The 23,777-nt window shown below is 28.6% G+C and overlaps 2 protein-coding genes across 2 annotated transcripts; one reads left to right on the forward strand and one right to left on the reverse strand.

Moving 5' to 3' along the window:
• Positions 1-1,192: 1,192 nt before the first annotated feature.
• Positions 1,193-3,304, reverse strand: LOC115712416 (ribosomal RNA small subunit methyltransferase, mitochondrial). The gene is made up of 2 exons (XM_030640690.2): positions 2,669-3,304; positions 1,193-2,190 (listed from the first exon to the last, which is right to left on the reverse strand). The coding sequence occupies exons 1-2, from the start codon at positions 3,053-3,055 to the stop codon at positions 1,462-1,464; spliced, it is 1,116 nt and encodes a 371-aa protein (XP_030496550.2). The 5' UTR covers positions 3,056-3,304; the 3' UTR covers positions 1,193-1,461.
• Positions 3,305-18,830: 15,526 nt separating this feature from the next.
• Positions 18,831-20,091, forward strand: LOC115713810 (zinc finger A20 and AN1 domain-containing stress-associated protein 4-like). Its single transcript, XM_030642295.2, has one exon. It carries the CDS (start codon positions 19,486-19,488, stop codon positions 19,915-19,917), a length of 432 nt encoding a protein of 143 aa, XP_030498155.1. The 5' UTR covers positions 18,831-19,485; the 3' UTR covers positions 19,918-20,091.
• Positions 20,092-23,777: the final 3,686 nt, after the last annotated feature.

A 23,777-nucleotide genomic window follows, 5' to 3' on the forward strand; every position in this document is an offset into this window, starting at 1 on the left:
CAGGCCGGGCCGAATATGGGCTTTTTGATACTATAGGTCTAATAAAATGGGCCTAGAATAGCCCAATATACTCATTTCACCCGGGCAATACTAATCTTAAAGTAGCCATTATTTTCTTTTTTATTTTTTGGATTATTTCACAAATACACCAAAACTAAAAAAAAATAAATAAATAAATAAAAAAATACGGTTTAACTGAATTATAAATATTTTGACAATTTTTTTAATTTTATTTACAGAATACAGTTTATGATGTATACATGTTAATTTATTGTTGATTTGTTATTTTATGTATATTATTTTTTGTTGTTATTCTCATATTATTTTTATAAAATTTTCTTGTTGTTTTCGTGTTGTTTCTAAAAAAAAATTAAAAAAAAAAAAAAATCTTTAAACTTAAAATGTAATTTTTTTTAAAAAATATGCCTTATGTAATTATCAGTTTTTTTTTTTAAAAAAGAAAATATGGAAAAAAAAAGTTTAATCTTATATTATCTTTCCAATAATTCTTTTAATATTTTTATAATTTTCCCATTGTTTTTTTCTTAAAAAAACCATGTTTTTATAAACTTGTGCCTAAAAAACCATAAAAATAAAAATTCTCTAAAAATATAATTTGGTACAAAAATAAGTAAATATTATATTTAGCATAAAGAAAATGTAATACATATAAAAAAAATGCATAAAAATTTAAATATCTGTTAACAATAATACAATATAAAATTTAGTATTAATACTATGTTTTATCTTGTACTAAATTTAGTTAAATTTTTAACATATCTCAAATTTATCACAAATTTTTGCACAACATTATTTTTTTTCAAAAATATTAAAATGTAATATTCTATGACTTATTTCCATAAAAAATATATATATAAATATTCTGACTTATTGATTAAATTTAACAACACACTTCTCGTTTTCTACTAAGAATTTTACCATCAATATTGTTTTTCTTCTTCATTACCCTCTTTGTCCCCAAAACTCAATTTAAAAATGTGATTACTTATGGAATTGTTGAAAATGATTCTGGTTTGATAATAATCCACCAATTTGCAGTAAGTACAAAAGTTCAAATACCGACCTTTAGGAGTGAGTTAAAAATTAAACCAATGCAAACTAATGTATTTGCTAAAAACTAAATTTTCAATTACAACTAAATATTAATTGAATTAAATCAGTTGACGAACTATATAAAATACAATACGTTTTTTTACTTCCTGAAAAACATATTAACATAGATAATCCCCCAAATACAAATTAAATAAGAAGTAAAATTGTTTAGATCTATAAAGACAATATAAAAACAGTATGATAATACTGTCATTTCTATCCTTCAAATTTTCTTTCTCAGCCACTGATTGTTGTGACCCAACTTACATATGTGGGAAAAAATGATGAATGTAATCAAATCATGAAAATGTATTTGTGAAATTATGATGCATCAAATGATGATTATGCTTATTCACAATTAATGTCTTCACACTTGGTATTTGATTTATCATGGAAATAAACACCTGCATCATTAAACATTGCTAGCAAACGCAGTAGTTCCTCGTTTGACATCTTAGAAGGCCTCTTACCATCAAAGCAACCTGATTTTAAAACCTTCATGATCTTCTCCTTGAAAGGGCTCACCCCCATTTCGGAGGAGCCCGAAGAAGAAGAGCAATCTTCTTCACCATCACTGTCAGCACTTTCATCATCATCACCACCATCATTATACTCTGCATTTGAGGCAGCCATATCAGAAAAGTTTAACAGCTCTGCCACCTTCTTCTTTTGCTTAAAGGTAGCTCCAAGTGTCTTGTTCTTTTTACCAAAACAAGTTCTTGTAAAAGCTAACCATTCTTCCATGTTAACATCCGGAACTTGAGCTTTCGGACGGATAATGACAACAGAAGAATCAACTTTCGGGCAAGGAACAAACTCCCTCTTGCTTACATCCATAACATGTTCAACATCAGCAACAAGAGTCACATTTACAGCCAAGCGATTGAACTCTGAATCTCCAGGCTTGGCTAATAACCTCCTTGCAAATTCCTTCTGAAGGAGAAGTGTGGCGCTCCTGAATTGGATCGGTCCAAACACCAATTTAGCCACCAGAGGTGAAGATATATTATATGGAATGTTAGCAACAACAAGATCTAATAATGGAAACTCAGCCTTCAGTGCATCCTTACGTATAACCTGCAAAAACCCCATTTGAAAAAAAAAAACTTATTTTGGTCACTATAACAACTAGCCGGGGTGTTCTTGGTGTGGGTGAAAATGCTGTTTTAGGCCAATTTTAGACCGCACCACATATATAGTTTAAGTAATTTTTTAAACTGCACCCAATAGACCTCAAAACCACTCCAAGTAATCGCCAACTAAAAGTACAGTCTGGTGCGGTACAGGTTACAATCACAAATCGCAAACTAATTTTGGTAAATATATAAACAGTAATAAAATTACATCAAATATTCAAATAAAAGTAGAATTTTTATTGAGAAAAATATTATTTTCTAAAGGTGGATGCAGTGCAGTTTAAATCGCAATTATAAAACTCCTAGTTTAGAAAAAATTCATGGTTGACTCTAAACAACATAATTTAGCATGGTGTGGTGCGGGCCATTTCACTCTAGTTCTGACATTTAATCAAACACATAGTGAGCAATTCACTTACAGTCAACCGATCTTGCAACCCACTTTCCAATGCCCTTTTATCAAGAATCTCGACCATCCGACTATCGATTTCAATAGCGAAAACCTTACTTGCAGCTTCCAAAAGTTTCACAGTAAGATTCCCAGTTCCGGGTCCAATCTCCAGGACTGTATCAGTGGGTTCAATAGCAGATTTTCGGACAATGGTATCCAAAATTCTTTGGTTAGTAAGAAGATGCTGACCTTTACTCTTATATAAATGCAAATGGGTTCCCTTGTCGTTTTTATCATCGTCGTCGTTGTCGTTTTTGGAATAACGACGCCGTCTAGACCCCGCGTGGAGTCGCCGGAACGGTGAATAATGGCCGGGGATTAATAGGCGTAATAAAGGTTTCGAAGCTCGAATCATGCCGGTTTGTCCGGCGAGTAAATTGTGTGTATTGGTTTCGAAGAAAATGACCGTTGAGATTTGAAATTCAGTTGCCACTTGCCGATCAACGTCGAAACCTATAGACCAGTCCAACTCAACAGTTCAGCGCCGGAAGGCTGAAATCCACCACATGGGCCTTCTTGGGCTTTTTTTTAGGGTATTTCATAGGGATTATTTTGGGAAACTTACAAAGTAATGAAATTTTAGTTAACTTTTACAAAAATACTGTCACAGAGTAATTTTTTCAAAAAGTACAGTATTTTTATAAAACAACACTAGAACACAAAACAGAACAATTAAAAACAACAGTAGAATAACTAAAAAATAACCGTAAAACAATAGTGGAAACTTAACACAGTACACAGTATAAAACTTGCACAATATTCTTTTTTAGAAAAAATAGTGTTTTTAAAAAAAAATCCGTCCACACTATAAAAGTAAATAAATTTAAAATTTCAATATGTGGGATAATTATCCCATTATTTTTTTAAAAAAAATATAAAAATTACAAAAATATGGTTGTATGAAATTTTAGATATTTTAACAGTTTTTAAAATTTTATTTACATAAAAGATGCTCTTTTAATATATTTTTGTATTGTAATATTGTTATTTTGTTATTTCTTTATTATTTATTTTGTGTTGTTTTGTTGTTGTTGTTTAAATGTTGTTTTCTTGTTATTTTTGTACTGTTTAAAAAATATATATAAACGTAAAAATAGTACCGTAAAAATATATATAGAAAAAATAAACGTAAAAGTTTAAAAAATTTACAAAAAATAGTAGTTCACGTAAACTTCCCTATTTTCTAAATAGCCGATAATGACAAAAGGCTTTTTTTTTTTTTTGTTACAAAAAATACGAATTGTTCTTTTTTGGTTTTTCTCAACAAATTATTTCTACATTGCAGTGACATTAGACTATGCTTATGCAGCTTATATACATGTAAAAAAACTGATACAACAAAAGTCAGTAAAAATATATAAAAAATCATAAAAAGAAAAAAAAAAAAAGAATAAGGTGTTTTGTGTGAACTTTTATTTGTTTTTTGCACTGCAATGGGTCGTCATTTATGGGCCTTGTAACAATAATTTGAGGTCTAGGCCCATATAATGTAATTTCCTCTTGTTGTTAAGGTGATAAACCTGGACTACACCATAGGCTGTATTATTATTTATTTTTTTCATTTTTTATTAAGATGTATTATTTAGATAGCATGTTATTATTAGTATAAGTTCAATTGTTGTAGTTTTATTGAGCTACATGTATATGCATTAATATTTTAACGAAATAATTTTATTCTTTTATGACTTTTGGTAAAAAAAAAAACATTAGAATAGTGAAGTATGCACACCAACTCACCAAGTATACACAAAAATTAAGTTAATATCACACATTGAACAAATAATGTACAAAAATAATGTTTATAAGTTCTATAGTTTTCTATTTGATTAGTATTTTTATTCAACTATATAATTTTCTTTTGAAACTAAATCTTAACCAAATAGATTTTCTTTAAGCTACTTATCAGTAAACTGTATATAGAAATTATAAATATTTTAAAAAATAGTGAAAAAAATATAAAATTCAAAAGAAAAAAATAAATGATCATTATTCTAAAATTAAGTATATTTGATCAAATTTTAGATACCACGATAGAGTAAATTACACTCTATATCATTTTTATATTGTCTTCTTTTATTTTTACCCTACTTTTTAAAGTCTATCATTTTTACTTCTTTTTTTAAACATTGTACCAATTTTACCCCTGTCACTTCAAGATACTCTCCATGTGACTCTCTTATATCAGGGTATTTTGGGTACAATACATATAAAAAGAGTTATATTTCAATTAAATATAAAATTAAAAGTAAATTTGATTAATTAATTAATAAAAGTGGTATTTTTCAAAATACCCCTTTTAGATAATGATGAACTCAGGACAACAAAGCTGCCTCATCATCTATGTACTAAACAAAATATTATCCAAAAATGGGATATTTAAATAAATAAAAAATATTCTTCCAAAATAAATAAATAAATAGAAAATAACAACCGGACAATATTATTTGATTTTTGAACCCTCTTAAATTATATGCACGACCATATAATATCTTTGGTGTGTATATATCTGATCTTAATAATTTGTAGCCATTTCATTTTATGAAAATGTCATTTGTATTTTTAAATAATTTATAAAAAATATATATATTTTTTGACTTGTCTGTTTGATTAATGAAGATGGGTTTTCATCAATAATTCATGGGCTAAATAATTAAGCACCGACACTCACTAAAGTCTAAAATAATTTATTGTTGTTTTGCATTGCATTGCATTGCATTGCATGCACTTCCAATAATGTTGTCTATTCTTCATGTCTTAATTAATACATATAATATAATGGCTTTAATTAATAAGTTTCAACAAAGACGTTTTATAGTTTATGAACCGTTACAAACATTATTATAATTTAGAAAAATGCCAAGATATGATTAATAGCATGGAAAATTATATTGATCATTACTGTCTCTATATACTATATATGACCACGTACGTTTTGATTATTACGTACTTTTTCAGAACACATGGAGCCATGGAAATTAGACACATTAATTTAGATTATGATAGATATATTTATATATATAAACAACGATATCTGTTTGTTCCTTATTTCATTGTCATTATTATTATATATGTCATCGTCTTCCACTCACCAATTAATACTATATACACCTAGCTTATATATAATTATAGTTATATTCATCTATATTAGTGGGTCCTTCCAAATCCAAATGGGGTTTATAATTAGTTTCATGTAATAAAATCTGAACTAATATATACAGTTTTTGATTATTAATATTCAAACTAACATATAGTTAATATAGTTATCGGCATAGTAATATGTACAAAGATAAACCCTTTCCTGTGTATAGAATATTTTTATATATACAATTACTACATCATATAAAAATTATTACCTGGTAATTAAAAGTGGTATATTCTTAATTTGTTGTAATATGGCTCTTTCATATCAAAATTGACCTATGATAATATATAAGTTGTACTTTCTCATATAGTTTTATAAATACAATAAGTGATATAAAAATTAGGCGTCAAATTTTTTAGTTCTTCTAAGTAATAATATATATGGTAAAAAATTAATTATAAATAAAAATTTATTAATTAATTGTAGTGTATTTTTTTTAGATATATTTAATGTTAATCATTAGAATTTAGATTTAGTGATTATAAATTAATATACCTATTATCAATAAATAAACAAATATATATTTCCTATTGTAGTAGTTGTTAAAATATTAAATAATCAAGATATATAATATAAAATATAATAATAATAGATAATAATTATGTATATATATTTGATTATTTCACAGTAATTACTGTAATTTTATAGTGTAATAATACTATTAGAGTAAGTCCAACGACACTGCATATATTTATATATGGTGTGATTTCTCTCCAACGATGCACTAAAAGTTACACTATTTTGAAATTTTGTTAACAGTACACGGTATATATGTCGTGCACTGTAGTCATGCCATATATTTTTATATATATATATTTAATTAATATTTATATATTTATATTATTGTATTTATAAAATTAAGAATTTATTTTTGGAAAATTTTACAATGCACATTTTCAAAAGTAATGTACGAATTTACTCTTATTTATTTCGGCACCCGACAAATTTTTCTAGTCTACTTTTTTATATAGTCGTGTATATTATAGTTATTTAAAACATCCTATAAAGTTTTGAGAAATTTAAAAAAATTTAACACGCCGAAAACAATGCACTTCTTTAAAAGTGGCGCACTGATATACTCCTACCTGATTCGGCATTCGAAAGACTTGTTTACTCTTTTTTCATGGTTGTGTACATTATAGTTATTTAAGACATCTTGTAAAGTTTCATAAAAATTAGAAAAATTTAACACGCCGAAAATAAAATTTAAACTTTTTATCACGTAACTCTTTTATTTAGATGGGTGCATTGTAAAAATATCTTATAATATTTTGTTATGTAAATTTAAATGTGAATACTATAAATTATTTTTATTTTAAATTATGATTTAAGTAAAATTTTATTATATTTTTTTTTGAAAAAAAAATTACACATTAAAGATAATATAAATTTAAACACATATATTAAAATTAAAATTAGACACACTAGATATTATATTCTTTATTAATCAAGAGTACACATACTTTATATTATACAGAAAAATATTATAAAATGAAACCACAGTCAATAGTGTTAGAAAAATTAATAATAAACCCAAGATCTATTTGTATATAACATAGAACACAATAATAATATATAATAATTAGGTATGCGTACCTGATTGATCCATAGCAATTATCTCTGTTTGATCCACAGCAGTTACTCCACTTTGATAGTGCAATACTATCAACTAAGTCTTCCTCCCTAGATCTCTAAATCAGAAGCAGTTTATTTATCTGATTATCAAAAGGTATACAATTGTGATGAGACAATATGTATTTATAGAGTTAGGGAGGGGACTTAGCTACAAAACCTAGTTGGGCTGGGCCTGCTCATCAAAGGCTTCAGTCAACTAGAAAAGGCCCACACTTCTGCTTCACCTAGACTTTACACACAGATGCTAAGCCCATTAACAATTGATCACCAACAACATGGGCTAACGCAGCAAAGAACTATCCAATCAACCCAAGTTTTAATAAAACCAATAAAACTTAATGTAAGCCCAAATAAAAAGTCTAACATTCTCCCACTTGGGCTACATTAATTTTAATACATATATATTATATATCAAAATAATTTTATTTGAAAACGACTCATGGGTTGAACAACAAGAAAACATTTGTGGCCACTTTAAAAATGATAGTTCTCTAATAGCATCTCAACATACCGGTCCAATTTAACCTTTGATAATGAACTATGACAATCATATTGTTTTTAACTCAACAAAAGACATTCATAATCACAAATACCAAAGTATTAAATCGACATGGTCAATAAGTCTAGCAGTGTGGTAAGGAATTATGTTCAACATGTGATCAATTTAAAATAACATAATATCCTTATCAGTCCTCAATTTCACTGATACCGTGATGCTTAATAAATAAGCCAGTGAAATTAAACATACACAACTTAATAAATAAGTCAGTGTCACTAAATTTGCTTAAGAATTAAGCCAACAAAATATCATTGTCATTAAGCAAATATACTTAATATACAATGATCACAACAAGATATGAACTACATGCTTTCAATTCAATTATTCTCGAGAATATAACAAAACCTAACTGAAAGCATAAACATCCAATAATCAAAAAGTATTGGCCCACAAAGTAGTTCATAACATCAACAAGTAAATTACATATAAATGTAATCTCAAAAGATAAAATAAGAAACTCCCACTAACCCAAAGGAACAAAAGATTATAAAATGCTCATATGAACAACATGTAATCAAACAATATGGCACTTAATCCTTTGGTTAGAGGATCTGCTAACATCAACTTGGTTTTTCAATATTCTGTCACAATGTCTCCTTTCTTGACCAAGTCTCTAATAGTGAGATACTTTATTTCCATATGTTTAGAAGCACTACTAATCTCATTATTCTTTGAAAAGAAAACAACAATATTATTATCACAATAGATTAGTATAGGAGAGGAAATAGAATCAACTAGTCGTATCTCTAAAATCAAATTCTTTAACCATAAAGCTTACAAAGATGCCCCATAACATGCAACAAATTTAACATACATAGTAGATGATACGATTAAAGTCTATTTAACACTTTTTCAAGAAATAGCAAAGACCAACAAAAGTGAAAATATAGCCAGAAGTTGACTTTAAATCATCTACATAACCACCAAAATCTGAATCTGAATAACCAACAACTTAAAGATTGTTGACATGCTTATACACAAGCATAAAACTCTTCGTTCTATGCAAATATCTCAAAACTTTCTTGGCTGCAACCCAATGATCATGGCCAGGATCAGATAAATATCTCCTAAGAACATCGACCATGAAAGCAATATCAGGTCTAGTGCAAACCTAAGCATACATCAAACTCCCTACTGCACTTGCATATGGGATATTCTTCATTGCTTCTTTTTTTTAAGTCGTTCTTAGGACAATGTTGCTTAGTAAATTTGTCCCTTTCAAAATAGGAACGAAACAAGCTTTACACAAATCCATGTTGAACCTTTTGAGCACACAATTATTGTAAGCTTCTTGAGGTAAGCCAAGAAATTTTCAATTCTTATCATGATAAATCTCAATCTCCAAAACTAAAGATGCCTCTCCAAGATCTTTCATATCAAAATTGGTAGATAGAAAACTTTTGGTCTCATTTAGTAATGACAAATCACTGCTGGCAAGTAAAATATCATCTACATAAAGAACAAGAAAAAATATGATGACTCCCACTGATCTTCATATAAATACACTAGTCAAACTTGTTCTCGATGAAACCCAACAGTGTCACAACCTTATCAAACTTCAAGTACCACTGGTGAGATGCCTGTTTGAGACCATAAATGGATCATTTCAATTTGCAAAACAAATTGTCATTTCCATTTTCCTCGAAGCCTTCAGATTGAGACATAAAAAATTTGCTCACTCAATTCTCCATTCAGAACAATAGTTTTAACATCCATTTGATGCAACTCTAAATCAAAATGCGCAACTAAGTCCATAATAATTATGAATGAATCTTTAGTGGAAACATGTGAGAAAATTTTGAGTGTAATCAATACCTTCTCTTTGAGTAAAGCCTTTAGCCACTAAACACGCTTTAAACCTTTCAATCTGTCCCTTTTTATCCCTTTTAGTTCTTAAAAAATCCATTTGCAACCTATTGGTTTGAAACCATCAGGTAATAAAACTAGCTCCCATACACCATTTTTCTTCATGGAGTCGATCTCATCATCCGTAGCTTCTATCTATTTTGAAGAATGTGGACTATTAAGTGCTTCACTAAAAGTAAGAGGTTCCACAAAATGACCAAGATCACATTCACCTTCTCCAAGGTAAATAAATTTATCATCACACCTTATTGACATCTTTTGTCTTTGAGATCTCCATATAGGAGGTACTTCTGGAATAACCTCTATTTATTGACCATCATTTTGAATGACATATTCCACAATTAGATTTCTCTGATAACAAGACCCTCATCAACAACAAAACCTTCTTCAATAATAGGTTCCTCATCAAGAGTAGGACCCTCGTCATCTTAAATAGTAGGAGCAATATATTCATCAGCAATGGGAGCGTTATCAACTAGAGTAAGAATAAGACTGCTATTATTATCATCTCTTGAAAAAGAGATAGGAATAAAATTTCCTTTAGATGACTCCCCCATTTCAAGAGATGGTGAAGTAATATTTTCAGCAACATCAAATTCCAGAAATTTAGCAGTCTGAGATTCAACAATTCGCGTACCACGAGTAGGACAGGAAAAGCGATAGCCTTTTGAGTGCATTGGATAACCAATGAAATAACAAAGATTTGTTCTCGGATCTAACTTTTTCAAATTAGGATCATAAATCCGTACTTCAGCTGGACAACTTCATACATGAAGATGATTTAGACTAGGCTTTCTCTCAATCCACAACTCAAAAGGATTTTGGAAACAGATTTACTGGGAACACGATTTAAAATATAAGTTGCAGTCATGAGTGCTTCACCCCATAAAAACTCTGAAAGATTTGTTCTACTTATCATGTTTCTGATCATATCCATGAGAGTGCGATTTCTCCTTTCAGCAACGCCATTTTTCTCAGTGAACCTGACATATTGTATTGAGAAACTACACAATTTTCTGGAAAATATCCAGCAAAAGGCCTCATGTGTGTTTAGATTCTATATAACAACCAGAATATTCTCCTCCGCGATCAAAATGAACAAATTTTATGACTCTTCCCAATGATTTCTCAAGAACATTTCGAAAGATTTTGACTTTATCAAAAGCGTTGGATTGTCTCTGATCAGGTAGGTGAGGCCATAAGAAGAAAAAATATCGATAAAAGTTATAAAATACTTGTTGCTGCACAACGTGTTGGAATAAGGTTTACTGATGTTAGTGTGGATAATCTCTTATAAAGAGTGACTATAGTGAGCAGTCTGCTTTCTTATTTTAGTCAATTTTTCACCAGTACAATCAGCACAAGTATCACAACCAGAAACATCAACAGGAGAAAGAATTTTAGCTAGAAGTAATCGATCAATTCTTTCTTTAGAAATATGACCCGATTTATCGTGCCAGAATAATAAGGATGTTATCTTAATATAAGATTTCTTATCCACAATATTCACAATATTGAAAAAGGAAGCTAAGGAAGTCAATGATAATTTGAAAAGAATATCAGAGTAAAAACAGCTTCCAATTATTCGGAGTCAAACATAATGTCAACACTATAATTGGCAAAACGAAAAGAAAATCATTGTTTAACTATAAGCGGAAGCGAAACTGAATTACTTTAAAAGTAAGAATCAAGAAAGTACTGTTCAAGACAATCTGAACACTAAACTGTAATTCAAGAATAAATATGCCAACATAGATAACATCATCGCTAACATAAGTGCCACTTTAAGCTTTGACTCCTTCTCACTTATCTTCTTGAAATCCCTTAGCCTCTGGTTGTTGTTGTTTCTCTTCATATTTTCTTTATCCTTTGTTGGGCTTGAGTTGAGAAACAAAGTGAGAAGACTCATTCTTTTCATTTTGTTAGCTTGCTTGTTTCAGCTACACACTGAGAAATTAGATCACTAAAACTCCATGTTTTATTATAAGTGTTGTAGGCTGTCTTGATAAGACTGAAAGAGGCAGGAAGTGCATGAAGAGCTCGATGAATAATGAAAGAGTCAGGAAGAGGAATATTATGATCTTTCAACTTGGACTGAGCATTCACCAATTTCAGAATAAAATCTCGCACTCCTTTTATTTTTCATACTTAATGGTTGCCATTTCATCCATAAGATGTCCACCTTTAGCGATTTCACTATTGTGAAATAGTTTTTCTTTGCTTTGAAAAACTCATTAGTATTTGAGGTGTTTGGCAAACCATCAAAAGATGTTCAGGAATTAAACGGTTCATAGCAATGAAACTAAGATGATTTGAATTTTTCCAATGTGCATGAAGAATTTTTTTGGGCAACAATTCTGATATTAGAATAAGATCAGCAGATTTTTCTTCTCGAAGGCATAAGTCCAAATCTATTATGCCTAAAGTAATTTTCACATCTCGTTTCCATGTCTTAAAGTTGAAGCATTCAGAATTCAGATGAAAACGGTATTGTTGTTCGTAGAAAGGAGACCGAAAAATCCAAAAAAATAAAACTTGAATAAGCAATATGAGCGATGCATTAGAAAATATTGTAGAGTCAACTGGTCATTATAAACTCCCCTTTGGGGTGAGAATATAACACACACATGATCTACCTTCATGAAGTTAACAACAAAGAAAAATACATATCATTGAAGAATTTTATTACCTTTGGGCAAATAAAATTCTTAAAAATATGTATTAATTCAAGCAAAAAACTAATAATAAATTTATATATTTAAATTATTACCTTTGGGCAAATAATTAAAATATATACCTTTAATATTAACTCACTTCATGGAATGTGAACTAATATATGTAAATACTACCTTTGGGCAGGTAATTACACATATAGTCAACCAAAAGATATAATATTTTCTTCAACATGTGAAATTTGGTGATAAAACAATCATTGAAAATTAATAATTTTCAACTAAATTTCCAAAAGAGATATATAATTGCTTTTATTATATTGATAATCAAAAAATAAAGTGTCCACCATAACACATTATTTTTGTATCAAACAACCAAGTTTTATAACTTTAGAACAACAAATAATCAAAAGATGAGAATATAAGAAAATTGGTGGAGACTACATAGTTAAATAAGGGAGTGACTATGTCTAATGGAACGAGAAGAAATTCAAAACAATTTCTATGATTTACGGATTTTGAAAAATCATCAAAAATTATTTTTAATAATTTTTTAACGGCATAATTATCATTAAAATAATAATAATTATTAAATTGCGTCAAAAAATTAATTAAAAATCACCAAAAAATTAGAAATCAAATTCTAATAATGCTGGAAAAAAGAATCGTCGAAAACGGAGTCACGAAACTACCTCACTCTCTCTCACTCTCCGGCAACCGCGAGTGGGCTTCGTCCCAGCGGGTTGTCTTCAACCTCCAGCAGCTTCCATGGCTGCAACATGGATCTTGTGCGACCCGGTTCAAACCCGGTCGGGTCGGGATGAAATTCTGGCCATAAAAGTGACGAAACGGAGGGGAAAAAGAGGGATTTTGATTGGTTTACAATTTCTAATAGATCTATGTCTTTAATTTCGGCTATTAATTGCTAAAAAAAATAGATCTAAAGAAAAGCTATCCAAAAAATAAAGAACATAAAAAAAAATTATTTGGATATCAATCTTGATCAAAATACAAAATTAATCATTGAAGAACATTCATAAACAATTAAGAATGAGATATTTATAATCAATTTTAAATTAAAAACAATAAAATCAAAAAACACAAATTATAATTTCATATTATAATTATATAAACCCTAAAACTTTAAAGTTAAAATTCTCTTAATATACACAATGATTTCATGCATGTAATATATCAATAGAACGAGAATTTGATGATAAACAAAACCCCTAAAGTTTTAAGATTTAAGAACAAAAAATTCAACATAAAATAATAACGAAATTCATATGTAATTATGGGTAATTAACATATGCAAATTAATTATACTAATTATAGGTTCTAAATCATATACAATAGGCAATTTGATACCACATGTTAGAAAAATTAATAATAAACCCAAGATCTATTTGTATATAACATAGAACACAATAATAATATATAATAATTAGGTATGCGTACCTGATTGATCCATAGCAATTATCTCTGTTTGATCCACAGCAGTTACTCCACTTTGATAGTGCAATACTATCAACTAAGTCTTCCTCCCTAGATCTCTAAATCAGAAGCAGTTTATTTATCTGATTATCAAAAGGTATACAATTGTGATGAGACAATATGTATTTATAGAGTTAGGGAGGGGACTTAGCTACAAAACCTAGTTGGGCTGGGCCTGCTCATCAAAGGCTTCAGTCAACTAGAAAAGGCCCACACTTCTGCTTCACCTAGACTTTACACACAGATGCTAAGCCCATTAACAATTGATCACCAACAACATGGGCTAACGCAGCAAAGAACTATCCAATCAACCCAAGTTTTAATAAAACCAATAAAACTTAATATAAGCCCAAATAAAAAGTCTAACAAATAGTACATAATAAAAACATTACAAACTTAAAATTTATTTAAAAATTATTAGTTAAATATAACAATTGTAATAATTTTGGTTAATTAATATGATATTATTTTTTTTTATTTTATTAAAAAATTAATATAATAATAAGAAATACTTTTTAGTGTAATTTTTGGTGTTGTAATTGGAGTAAAAATACTTTTTGATGCCAAATTTGGTGATAGTGTAACACTATATTTAGTACATCATTAGAGATGCTCTTAATTAGGTCTTCTTCCCTAGATCTATAAATCGAAGCAATTTTATTTATCTGATTATCAAAAGTACATAATTGTGATAAGATAATATATATATATTTATAGAGTTATGAATAACTTTAGTTGGATTGGGTCTGCTCTTCAAAAATTTCAGTTAACTAGAAAAGTTTATACTTTTGCTTCAATTAGATTTCATACACACAAATATTAAGCTCATTAACTATTAAAGCTAAAACGATAAAAAACGATCTAATCAACTTATATTTTATTAAAACTAATCAAACTTAATATAAGCTCAAATAATAAAAGTAAAATATATATCACTAAAATGACCATATACATTTTTAAGTGAATTTGTATTAGTAATATGACTTGGATTGGAGTGGTGTCATGTCATGTGCTAATTATATTACACAATACAAAATAAAATCAATTAATTATAATATGTGTATATATATATTTTTGTGGGCCAAAAAGTGGTTTGATGGTGTTTGTTTGGGACAAGGAGTGAATAAAAGGGAAAAATCTCAATTAACTTTTAAAGAGTGTTGTTGAAGAAACATAAAGGAAAATAGTTTGTGAATGGGTAACATTATAATTATTATGCCACATTGCCACGTAAAAAATTAAAAATAATAATTAATATTAAAAAAAACTTATATTGGTACCACAACGTCTATTATATGCACCCAAATCAATTATGGCTCTATTTTTGCTACAATTTTTAACTAACTAAATAAATAAAAATATTCTATTTATATCTTGTAGTTGAAGAAATAGTGGTATTATTTAGCAGCGTGCAAAACCAGTAATAAATAATTCAACTGTTTTAATTTTTGATCATAATTGTGTAACGGCCAAATTTTTGGTCCAACGACTATATTATATAACTTCTCAAATTTATTAATTATTTTCATGTTTGATTAACTCTAATTTCATACATAACCATGTGCTTGTTCATAATTATTTTGGAGAAAATTATTCACCTTGTAAATCTAACTTTTATTCGTTGCCTAATTTTATTCTTTTTAATTATATAATTAATCATCTTAGATTCAGCCTTGTTCCTTGGCAAAAAGTGAAATTAAAACATATCCTAATAATTAATATATAAATTAATTAAATTAAAGTAAATCCTATTTATTCATATCATAATAATTAAACTCATAACGGTCTTTAATTAATTAATATTTATTATGTTGATTCTTCAACGGAATAATCACAGTACAGATTTGTAGTATATCATTTATTTATTTTTTATATATATCTTTAATTAATATTTTGGTAAATTTTTTTTAGATATGGTTTGCACCGTCCAAGGGAATAGTCATAAAATCATGATTTTTTTCTTTTATCAAAATTCACTGTCTTATTATTATAACAAAGGATCTTAACGGTATTGAATATACTTTCTTCTTCTTCATAATTAGTACTATATATTATAATAACTCTAAATTATTGGAATTATTTTTAATCACTTACTTCACATTCACAATGTTATGTCACATCAAATGTTTTTCTTTTTAATGTTTATGCTTTACAATTTTTTTTTTTTTTTTGTAATATATAACATATTTGTCAACTTAAATATAATATATAAGAGGTTAAGATTGTTTGGTAGAGATTATTATTAAATTCTATTTCTATAACGGTTAATGAATAGTTTGGTTTTTTAATATGAAAACTAGCTTATTGATCAATTCTTTATTTGATTATTATTGTTATTAATTAATTACAATTGAGGGGTTTAATTTATACTAGTTGTTTATTATAATATCATCCAAGACTCCAAGTTACATTAAAATAACTTTGGCAACTTATTATCATACAAAAAATTTTACAAACTACCTAATCTAAATAAACCATCCAAACAAAAACCGGAAAAAATGACGAAAAATGTTATGCATGATTAAACCAATAAAAAAATTAAACTGTTCTAATTAATATATTGGGTATTTAAAAAAATAATTAGTATATTGAATGAGTTGAATATTACTCCAAATCATCTAATATTAATTATTTTACATAGTTAAACTATTTTTTATTTAAATTATAGACTTTGTATGTTTCATTTAATATATAGTTTTATAATTATTGATTTTGATCAATATTGACATCGTAATTTAAAATTTAGACTATATTAAGAAATACTTGTCATTAATAATTAATATCAAATATAGTTAGTATGTGTATGGGCAATACTATTTACAAATTGCGAAATAGTATAACAAAAAACTATACCATCAACAATAACTATTAAAGATATAACATCATCAATAATAGAACTATGAACAATATGTATACGTTTGTGTCATTTTTAAGCTTTAACATTAATTTCTTTACTAATAATTTTAAGCTTGAGGTAATTATATCATCATATGTTTAATTATTTATTTGAATATACTAAAAAGTAATAGTAATATAATTATAAGAGAGATTCATTTTTTTATTTTATTTTTATTTTCTTAGTTCGAAAAATTAAGATGAGATGTTTACAATTAATATTTAATTTTTATTTTGTCGGAAAAATACTGCAACCAATATTAACATTAAATTATAGTTTTGTTGATGGCAACATTAAATTATAGTTGAAATGATATAATTCAACCAAATCACCCATTTCAAAAAAGAATAAACAAATAAACAAAGAGACCACCAATATTGTATACACAAATAAAACCAAATCTAAAATTATGAGAAATGTTAAACGATCTACGTGTTAAAATGGCTAATAACCTAATTAATTATTAGATTTTATGTAATTTAATGTAAATTTAAGAAAATATAGGTAATTAATATATGTCACAAGTTTATGAGATGTTTTTAAGAGCATTGTTATTGAGTATCAATAGTGTCTAATAATATTCTACTATTTTTTAAAATTATACGAAACTTAATACATAATTACACTAATAATTATATAATAAGCAATTTATTGTAGGAGTTCTCACAAATAAATCATTATGGGCCCGTTTGGTACGCAGGACTGGATTGGATTAGACAAGTTAATTTGTCCAATCCAATGTTTGGACCTGTTAGAAGTCTGGAAAACTAATCCAATTAACCTCATCTGTCTGGGATTATTTATCCCATAAATAATCCCATGCAGGTGAGATTTTTTTTTTTAATTTAAATTTTATTAATATATTTTAAATTTAATAAGAATTTAAAGGAAATAATTATAATACATTTATTTATACATTTTTTTATCAAAAACTTATTCATTAAAATTAGTGAAAATGTATAATTTTGAATTATTATACATAAGTTTTTAAAATTTAGAATATTATTAATTAAATAATAGTTACTTAAATTGATTCTAAGAAAAAAAATATGACAATAAAATTATATATTATTTTTAAATTACTAAAAAATTTATATTAATATTTTAAAAAATTAATATTTATATTAAATTAGTGATTAAATTAGTGTTTAAGATAAACAATTTTATATTATTCAAGTATTTTTATTTTACTATTTTTATTATTTATTAAATAAAAAATATGACAAAATATTTTATTATATATTTATGATATATTCTTAATTATATATGATATATTATTTTTTTTTGCGACGAATTATTTATTTATTATTATATATTTTAATTTTAATTTATTATTATATATTTTTATTTAATTTAAGTTTTTTTTTTCTAAAAGCAAATAAATAAAATAGTTCAGTCCATTCTTAAACCAAACACAGGATTACTTTCAGCATAATCAAATCTTGTCGTCAGTCCAAAATTCTTTTTCGCCTAGTCCAAATCACTGCTGCACAAACGACTTATAGGAAAAATGAAAAACTTTGACCTAATCAACACGTGGCAGAAATTCTGCATAGGATCCAACAGGGATCCTGTCCACTGAGCTACGTGCATCCCGGCCACTAATTTTATGATTCAAAAACAATGCGCAGTCCTATCGCGCGTGACACACACGAATAAATGGAAACCGCCGATATAAAATCAGCTAATCATTAACTTCATGGGAACGGTCCAGATTAAAACTAAATATAATTAAAAAAAACCTCATTATCATCTGACTTTGAAGAATGTAGTCCTTTCACATTGCACAATAGCGCGTAAGACACAACAAATACAATATTTCGAAGATTCTGGACGAGAAGGAAAAAGTACAATACACATAGATTGATGCATGCAACAAACTCTCAATAACGGTTTTCGCCGACGTTAACGGCGGAAGGATCTCGCAAGAGTAAAAGCTTTCACGGCAAGAAACGGCGTTAAGAACGAGTTTGATAAGATGACGGGTCGGTGATGGGAGAAGGCACCGACGTAGTTTGTTAGAGTAGTGGACCCCATACTCAACTACCTTAAGTGGGGTCCACGATCAAAAGCCAGCTAATCACGCGGGACCAATTTGGAAAGCACTTGGAACTGCATTCCGTACAATCTGGTCTCCAAAATCTATTCATATATCTAAGATTTTTTTATTTTAATTTATTCTCTTATAAAATTAAATTCTGCCAAAATTAGTCAAATTTTACTAAAATATCAGTAAAATTAAACTAAAATTTTGAAGTCATATCTAATATATGATACTATATAGTACAAAATTTATATAATAATTATTTAAATTATTAAATTTATGCCTTTATGCAATAATATATTATGCACTTGATTTTAGTAATATCTTATAATCTTAATTCAAGTCAAATTATTCCCTACCTATTTATAATCCTAGTCAAACTAGATTAGCTCAAAAACCTCTATAAGTAAGCTTAGTGAAGAGATTAATTAATCAATCATTAAAGAAGAAGAGTGAGATTAAATCAAAGGTGATACTATGGGTGATGTATTGAATCTTTGTGTTAAAGGGTGTGGATTTTATGGAAGGGCTCAGAATCGAAATATGTGTTCTAAGTGCTATAAAGACTTTATTATGGAAGAAATAATAAGTAAATCTTTATCTAACATCCACTTGAGTAGTGATACTACTAGTATTACTACTCTGACTTTTAATGATACTAATGAGAATGATGCCATTACTAATTCTCTTTCTGATCAATTTAAAGATTTAAAAATTACGAAAAATAGATGCAATGATTGCAATAAGAAAGTTGGATTGACGGGGTTTTCATGTCGTTGTGGCAATCTCTACTGTGGTCATCATCGCTTGCCCGAAGCACATGCTTGCACGTATGATTTCAAGGGCGCTGCTCGACAAAACCTCAAATTACCACTAGTTTGTGCAGATAAATTGGAGAAGAGACTTTAGTTTTGAACATTAATATCTTTCTTTTATATGTCGAACCATATTGTTATTTTTTTTTAAAAGTAATTTCTGTGTAAACTTTATCAAACCTTAATTCTTAAAGGTGAGAGAGTCTGGGATTTCTATGTAAGATTGAGAGTTTGCACTACATAAAAATAGAGATGGTTTTTTTGGCCATTTACAGACCATTTTAGAGAAATTTAAAATTGTTGGGAGGGGTGTGCATAAATTGATCTAATTATCCAATGACAACCGACCGATCCAATCACAACCGACCGCCAAACATTGGATATCCAATTGTGATTGTATCAGATTGGATGTTATTTTTGAATATCCAATTGGATCGGATCGGATATTGGATGGAGTGTCTAAAAATCCAATACATCCAACATCCAATTAAACTAATTAGTATTTCATTTAGTTTGGATGGGTATTTAAATTTTATAATATTATACATAAAATATATATGTATACATAAAAATTAACATTAAAATTTTACTATTTTTTTCTTGAATTGGATAGATCCAGTCTAATCCAATACATATTGGACTTAAAATATTGGATGGATCCGATCGATCCAAAAATACTAGGTCTAAAATATTGAATAAACCAAAATTAAATCAATAAATATATACATGAAATACATCCAACGGATAGAACCGATCCAATCCAACATCCAATGGATGTTGGATCGATTGGATGACTGAAATCAATTAGATCAGATCAGATGGTAAAATTTAACATCCAATATATAATTGGATCGGATGTGGATAGGCATAAAAATATTAGATGTGATCCAATGAACACTCCTAACTGTTGCCATTTTAGGGGTAGCTAAAAGGGGGTTAACAACCGTAGCCTCCTATGATATGACTTTCATACATCTTTACCATTTCGTGTAATATTCGATTTTTTAAAATTTTTATTTTAAAATTTTTTATATATATTTATTATTAATAATAATATATTTGAACTAAGTATAAATTATACATAGCATAACTAAAAATTAAATTGACAAATTAAATAAATTTACATTTATATTAGTCTAAGTAATTGTATGGCACTATGGCACGCCACGAACAACGAATAAACAAACGCTAATCCCGCTAAACTGGGATTACTAGGGCTAAGAGCGGAAATTAAACTTTAAAACAAATACAGAATAAAATTATAACTTGTAATTACTAAACTTTATAAACATCCAAAAAGACAACATTTCGTTTTGGGATCCCATAAAAACTTTTCAAAATATTACAAGTTATTAGTACACACTGACCTAAGCGGCAAAAGCAAATATTACAACATTTTTTCCTGGTAGACCCAACCCTCATGGTCTAGCTTGGCCTAAACATGTATAATACACCGCAAAGCCCTCGATCTCATGACTGATCAACAACAGATTTACCCTTTCCTGCACTGTAGAGCACTTGTGAGCCAAGGCCTAGCTAGCTAGACAATATAAATAACAATATGCATAATAATCAAAAATCACATAATTATTGATGCCACTGCACCTATCGTCTATTTGACATAGACCTACGTGTTACGCTCACACGTCTATTTACAATAAGACCTTAAAATGATTTATCTCGGTTCTGATTATCTAGTCTAACCTAATTATGCATTGTGCGCGTAATTCTTTATATGATCATATACAGTATAACATTGCATTCATATCCATTTAAATTCCAGAGTAATAACCCTACATCACATAACCGCTAACCTTTAGGGTAATAACCCTAATCTCGGTTTCTCACATAACATATACAAAATTACATACATGAGCACCACTGCACTAAACTCTATGTGCTAGTTTACTGTCTTACCTAGTAATCCAAGTATGTGGAGATTTCAAATCTCGGTGACCCTAAGTAAGCGTCGGTAATCCTAGTCACACATTCCTAAAATTTCACAAATAGGGTTAATTCCAAATTCAATTTCACATATATACATAATTTGAATTTTATTTATAGATTAACATATAGAGCCTGAAAAAAAAAAAGCTTTCCAACGATATCAAGAACGTCCAAAACGGAGTCCCGAGTCAAAAATTATAGTAAAAACGAAAAAAAAAACAAAAATTCCTGAAAAAAAAACAGGGTCTCGTCGCGGCAAACAAGGCCCTCGCTGCGGCGGCTCCAACCTGTTGGGCCACGCCGCGGTGAGCCAAGCCGTGGCCGCAGCAACGGGCCCTGGAACCCTAAAAATTGCCAATTTTCTTAGTTACAGTATTAATAAAGTTCAACAAAATATACTAAATGAGAGTTACCAATTTTATATTATGTTCGAATTCCTATTTGAATTTTATGTTTTTAAAAGTTAACTTTTGAGTTATAAAAAAACAATAATTAACTTATGAATCAAATTTTTTGCATTTTGGAACTTTTAGTAACCGATTTTCTGGTTTTAACCAATTAAGATTCTGTATTTTGGTAAAATGCCAAAAATATAAACATGTATATTATTCTCTTTCTAACATGTAGTTTGATTTTATACCCCATATCTAAAAATACTAAAGGTGTACATCGGTCGATTTGGTCGGGTTAAAGTGTATTTTTATCAAGTCAATATAAATGCCAAATTGCAAATATCTAATAGTGACACATCCAATGAAAAAATAAAAGAAGTGTAACCCGCCTAATAATTTTCATCGGTTTGGTCGGGTTAACCCTTTTCAACCGATATTTTTTTGGGCATTTTACAATTTTGTATACATTATTTTAATTAATTACAAAATATGTGCAAAAAAACTTATTATCATTTTCTCATACACTTTTATATATAATCAAAAACTTTTTTTCAATTTTTATTATAATATATATATGGTAATAATTATTTTATTTTTTTTGAAAATGAAATATCAACTTCATTGAAATTTAGCATTCATCATACATAAGAGCTAGAAGCTCATCAGGAAAATCAATCCTATGAATGCTACAATCAGAGAAAAATCGGGATCGCCTAGCAACAAAGTGGGCAACGCGATTTGCTGATCCTCTTACAAAACGAATACTAACATTATTTAAAGCTGACAATAAACTCTTACAATCTCTAATAACCAAACCAAAAGTAGAGGACATAATTTGATTACTAAAGATTGCTTGCACCGTTACCATACTATCAGTTTCCATGTCAACTTTATTCCATCCTTTGTCCTTCAACCAACTTAGAGCTTCTTTGATGCCAAGAGCTTCAACCACCTCAGCTGGGTAGTTTCCTCCCTGATAAGTGGCTCAGAGATCAACAATGTGGCCCGTCGAATCTCGAGCAACAATGCCGAAACCATAAGCACTTTCTCTCTCAAATAACGCTCCATCAACATTTAACTTGACTGTGTCAGAATCGGGTTTAGTCCATCGCTCAATGTTATTATCATGTTGCAAGAGTGACAATGATAATAAACTAGTTTTATCTTGAGCAGTACGCCAGTGGTCAAGTGTAGTCCATGCTGAATGAATGACTTGAGTTGGAGCGGAAGTCTTCTTCTCCCAAACAAGCTTGTTTCGAGACTTCCAAAGTGCCCAGCAGATCATGATGGCACGGCAAGCTATATCATCACCATACAATGCGAATGTAGATTCAAGCCAATAACCAATAGTTGATGAAGTATCGGATTGGATGGTGAACCCACAACGTTCCCAGCAACTGAAAGCAAATGAGCAATTCGATAGCACATGAGAAGCAGTCTCACCCGCATTATGGCAGACAGGGCACAAGGAGGATAGATCGACATTCCTTGAAGCCAGTTCAAGACATGTGGGGAGGGTATTGGTGATAGCGCGCCACATGAAGTTCTTCACTTTTGGTGGTATTTTAAGATGCCAGAACCTGTGCCAAAATCCAGAGTTTGGTTGATTCTGCTG

The sequence above is a fragment of the Cannabis sativa genome, chromosome 4 (genome assembly GCF_029168945.1).
Source record: "Cannabis sativa cultivar Pink pepper isolate KNU-18-1 chromosome 4, ASM2916894v1, whole genome shotgun sequence".
In the NCBI taxonomy this organism is placed as follows: Eukaryota; Viridiplantae; Streptophyta; class Magnoliopsida; order Rosales; family Cannabaceae; genus Cannabis; species Cannabis sativa.

Excerpts from the sequence above, each read along its gene's own strand:
- LOC115713810 (XM_030642295.2), top strand. The coding sequence starts at position 19,486 with ATGGGTGATGTATTGAATCTTTGTGTTAAAGGGTGTGGATTTTATGGA.
- LOC115712416 (XM_030640690.2), bottom strand. The coding sequence starts at position 3,055 with ATGATTCGAGCTTCGAAACCTTTATTACGCCTATTAATCCCCGGCCAT. Across the intron at positions 2,191-2,668 it reads GGTTGCAAGATCGGTTGACT|GTTATACGTAAGGATGCACT; the intron begins GTAAGTGAATTG and ends GGGTTTTTGCAG.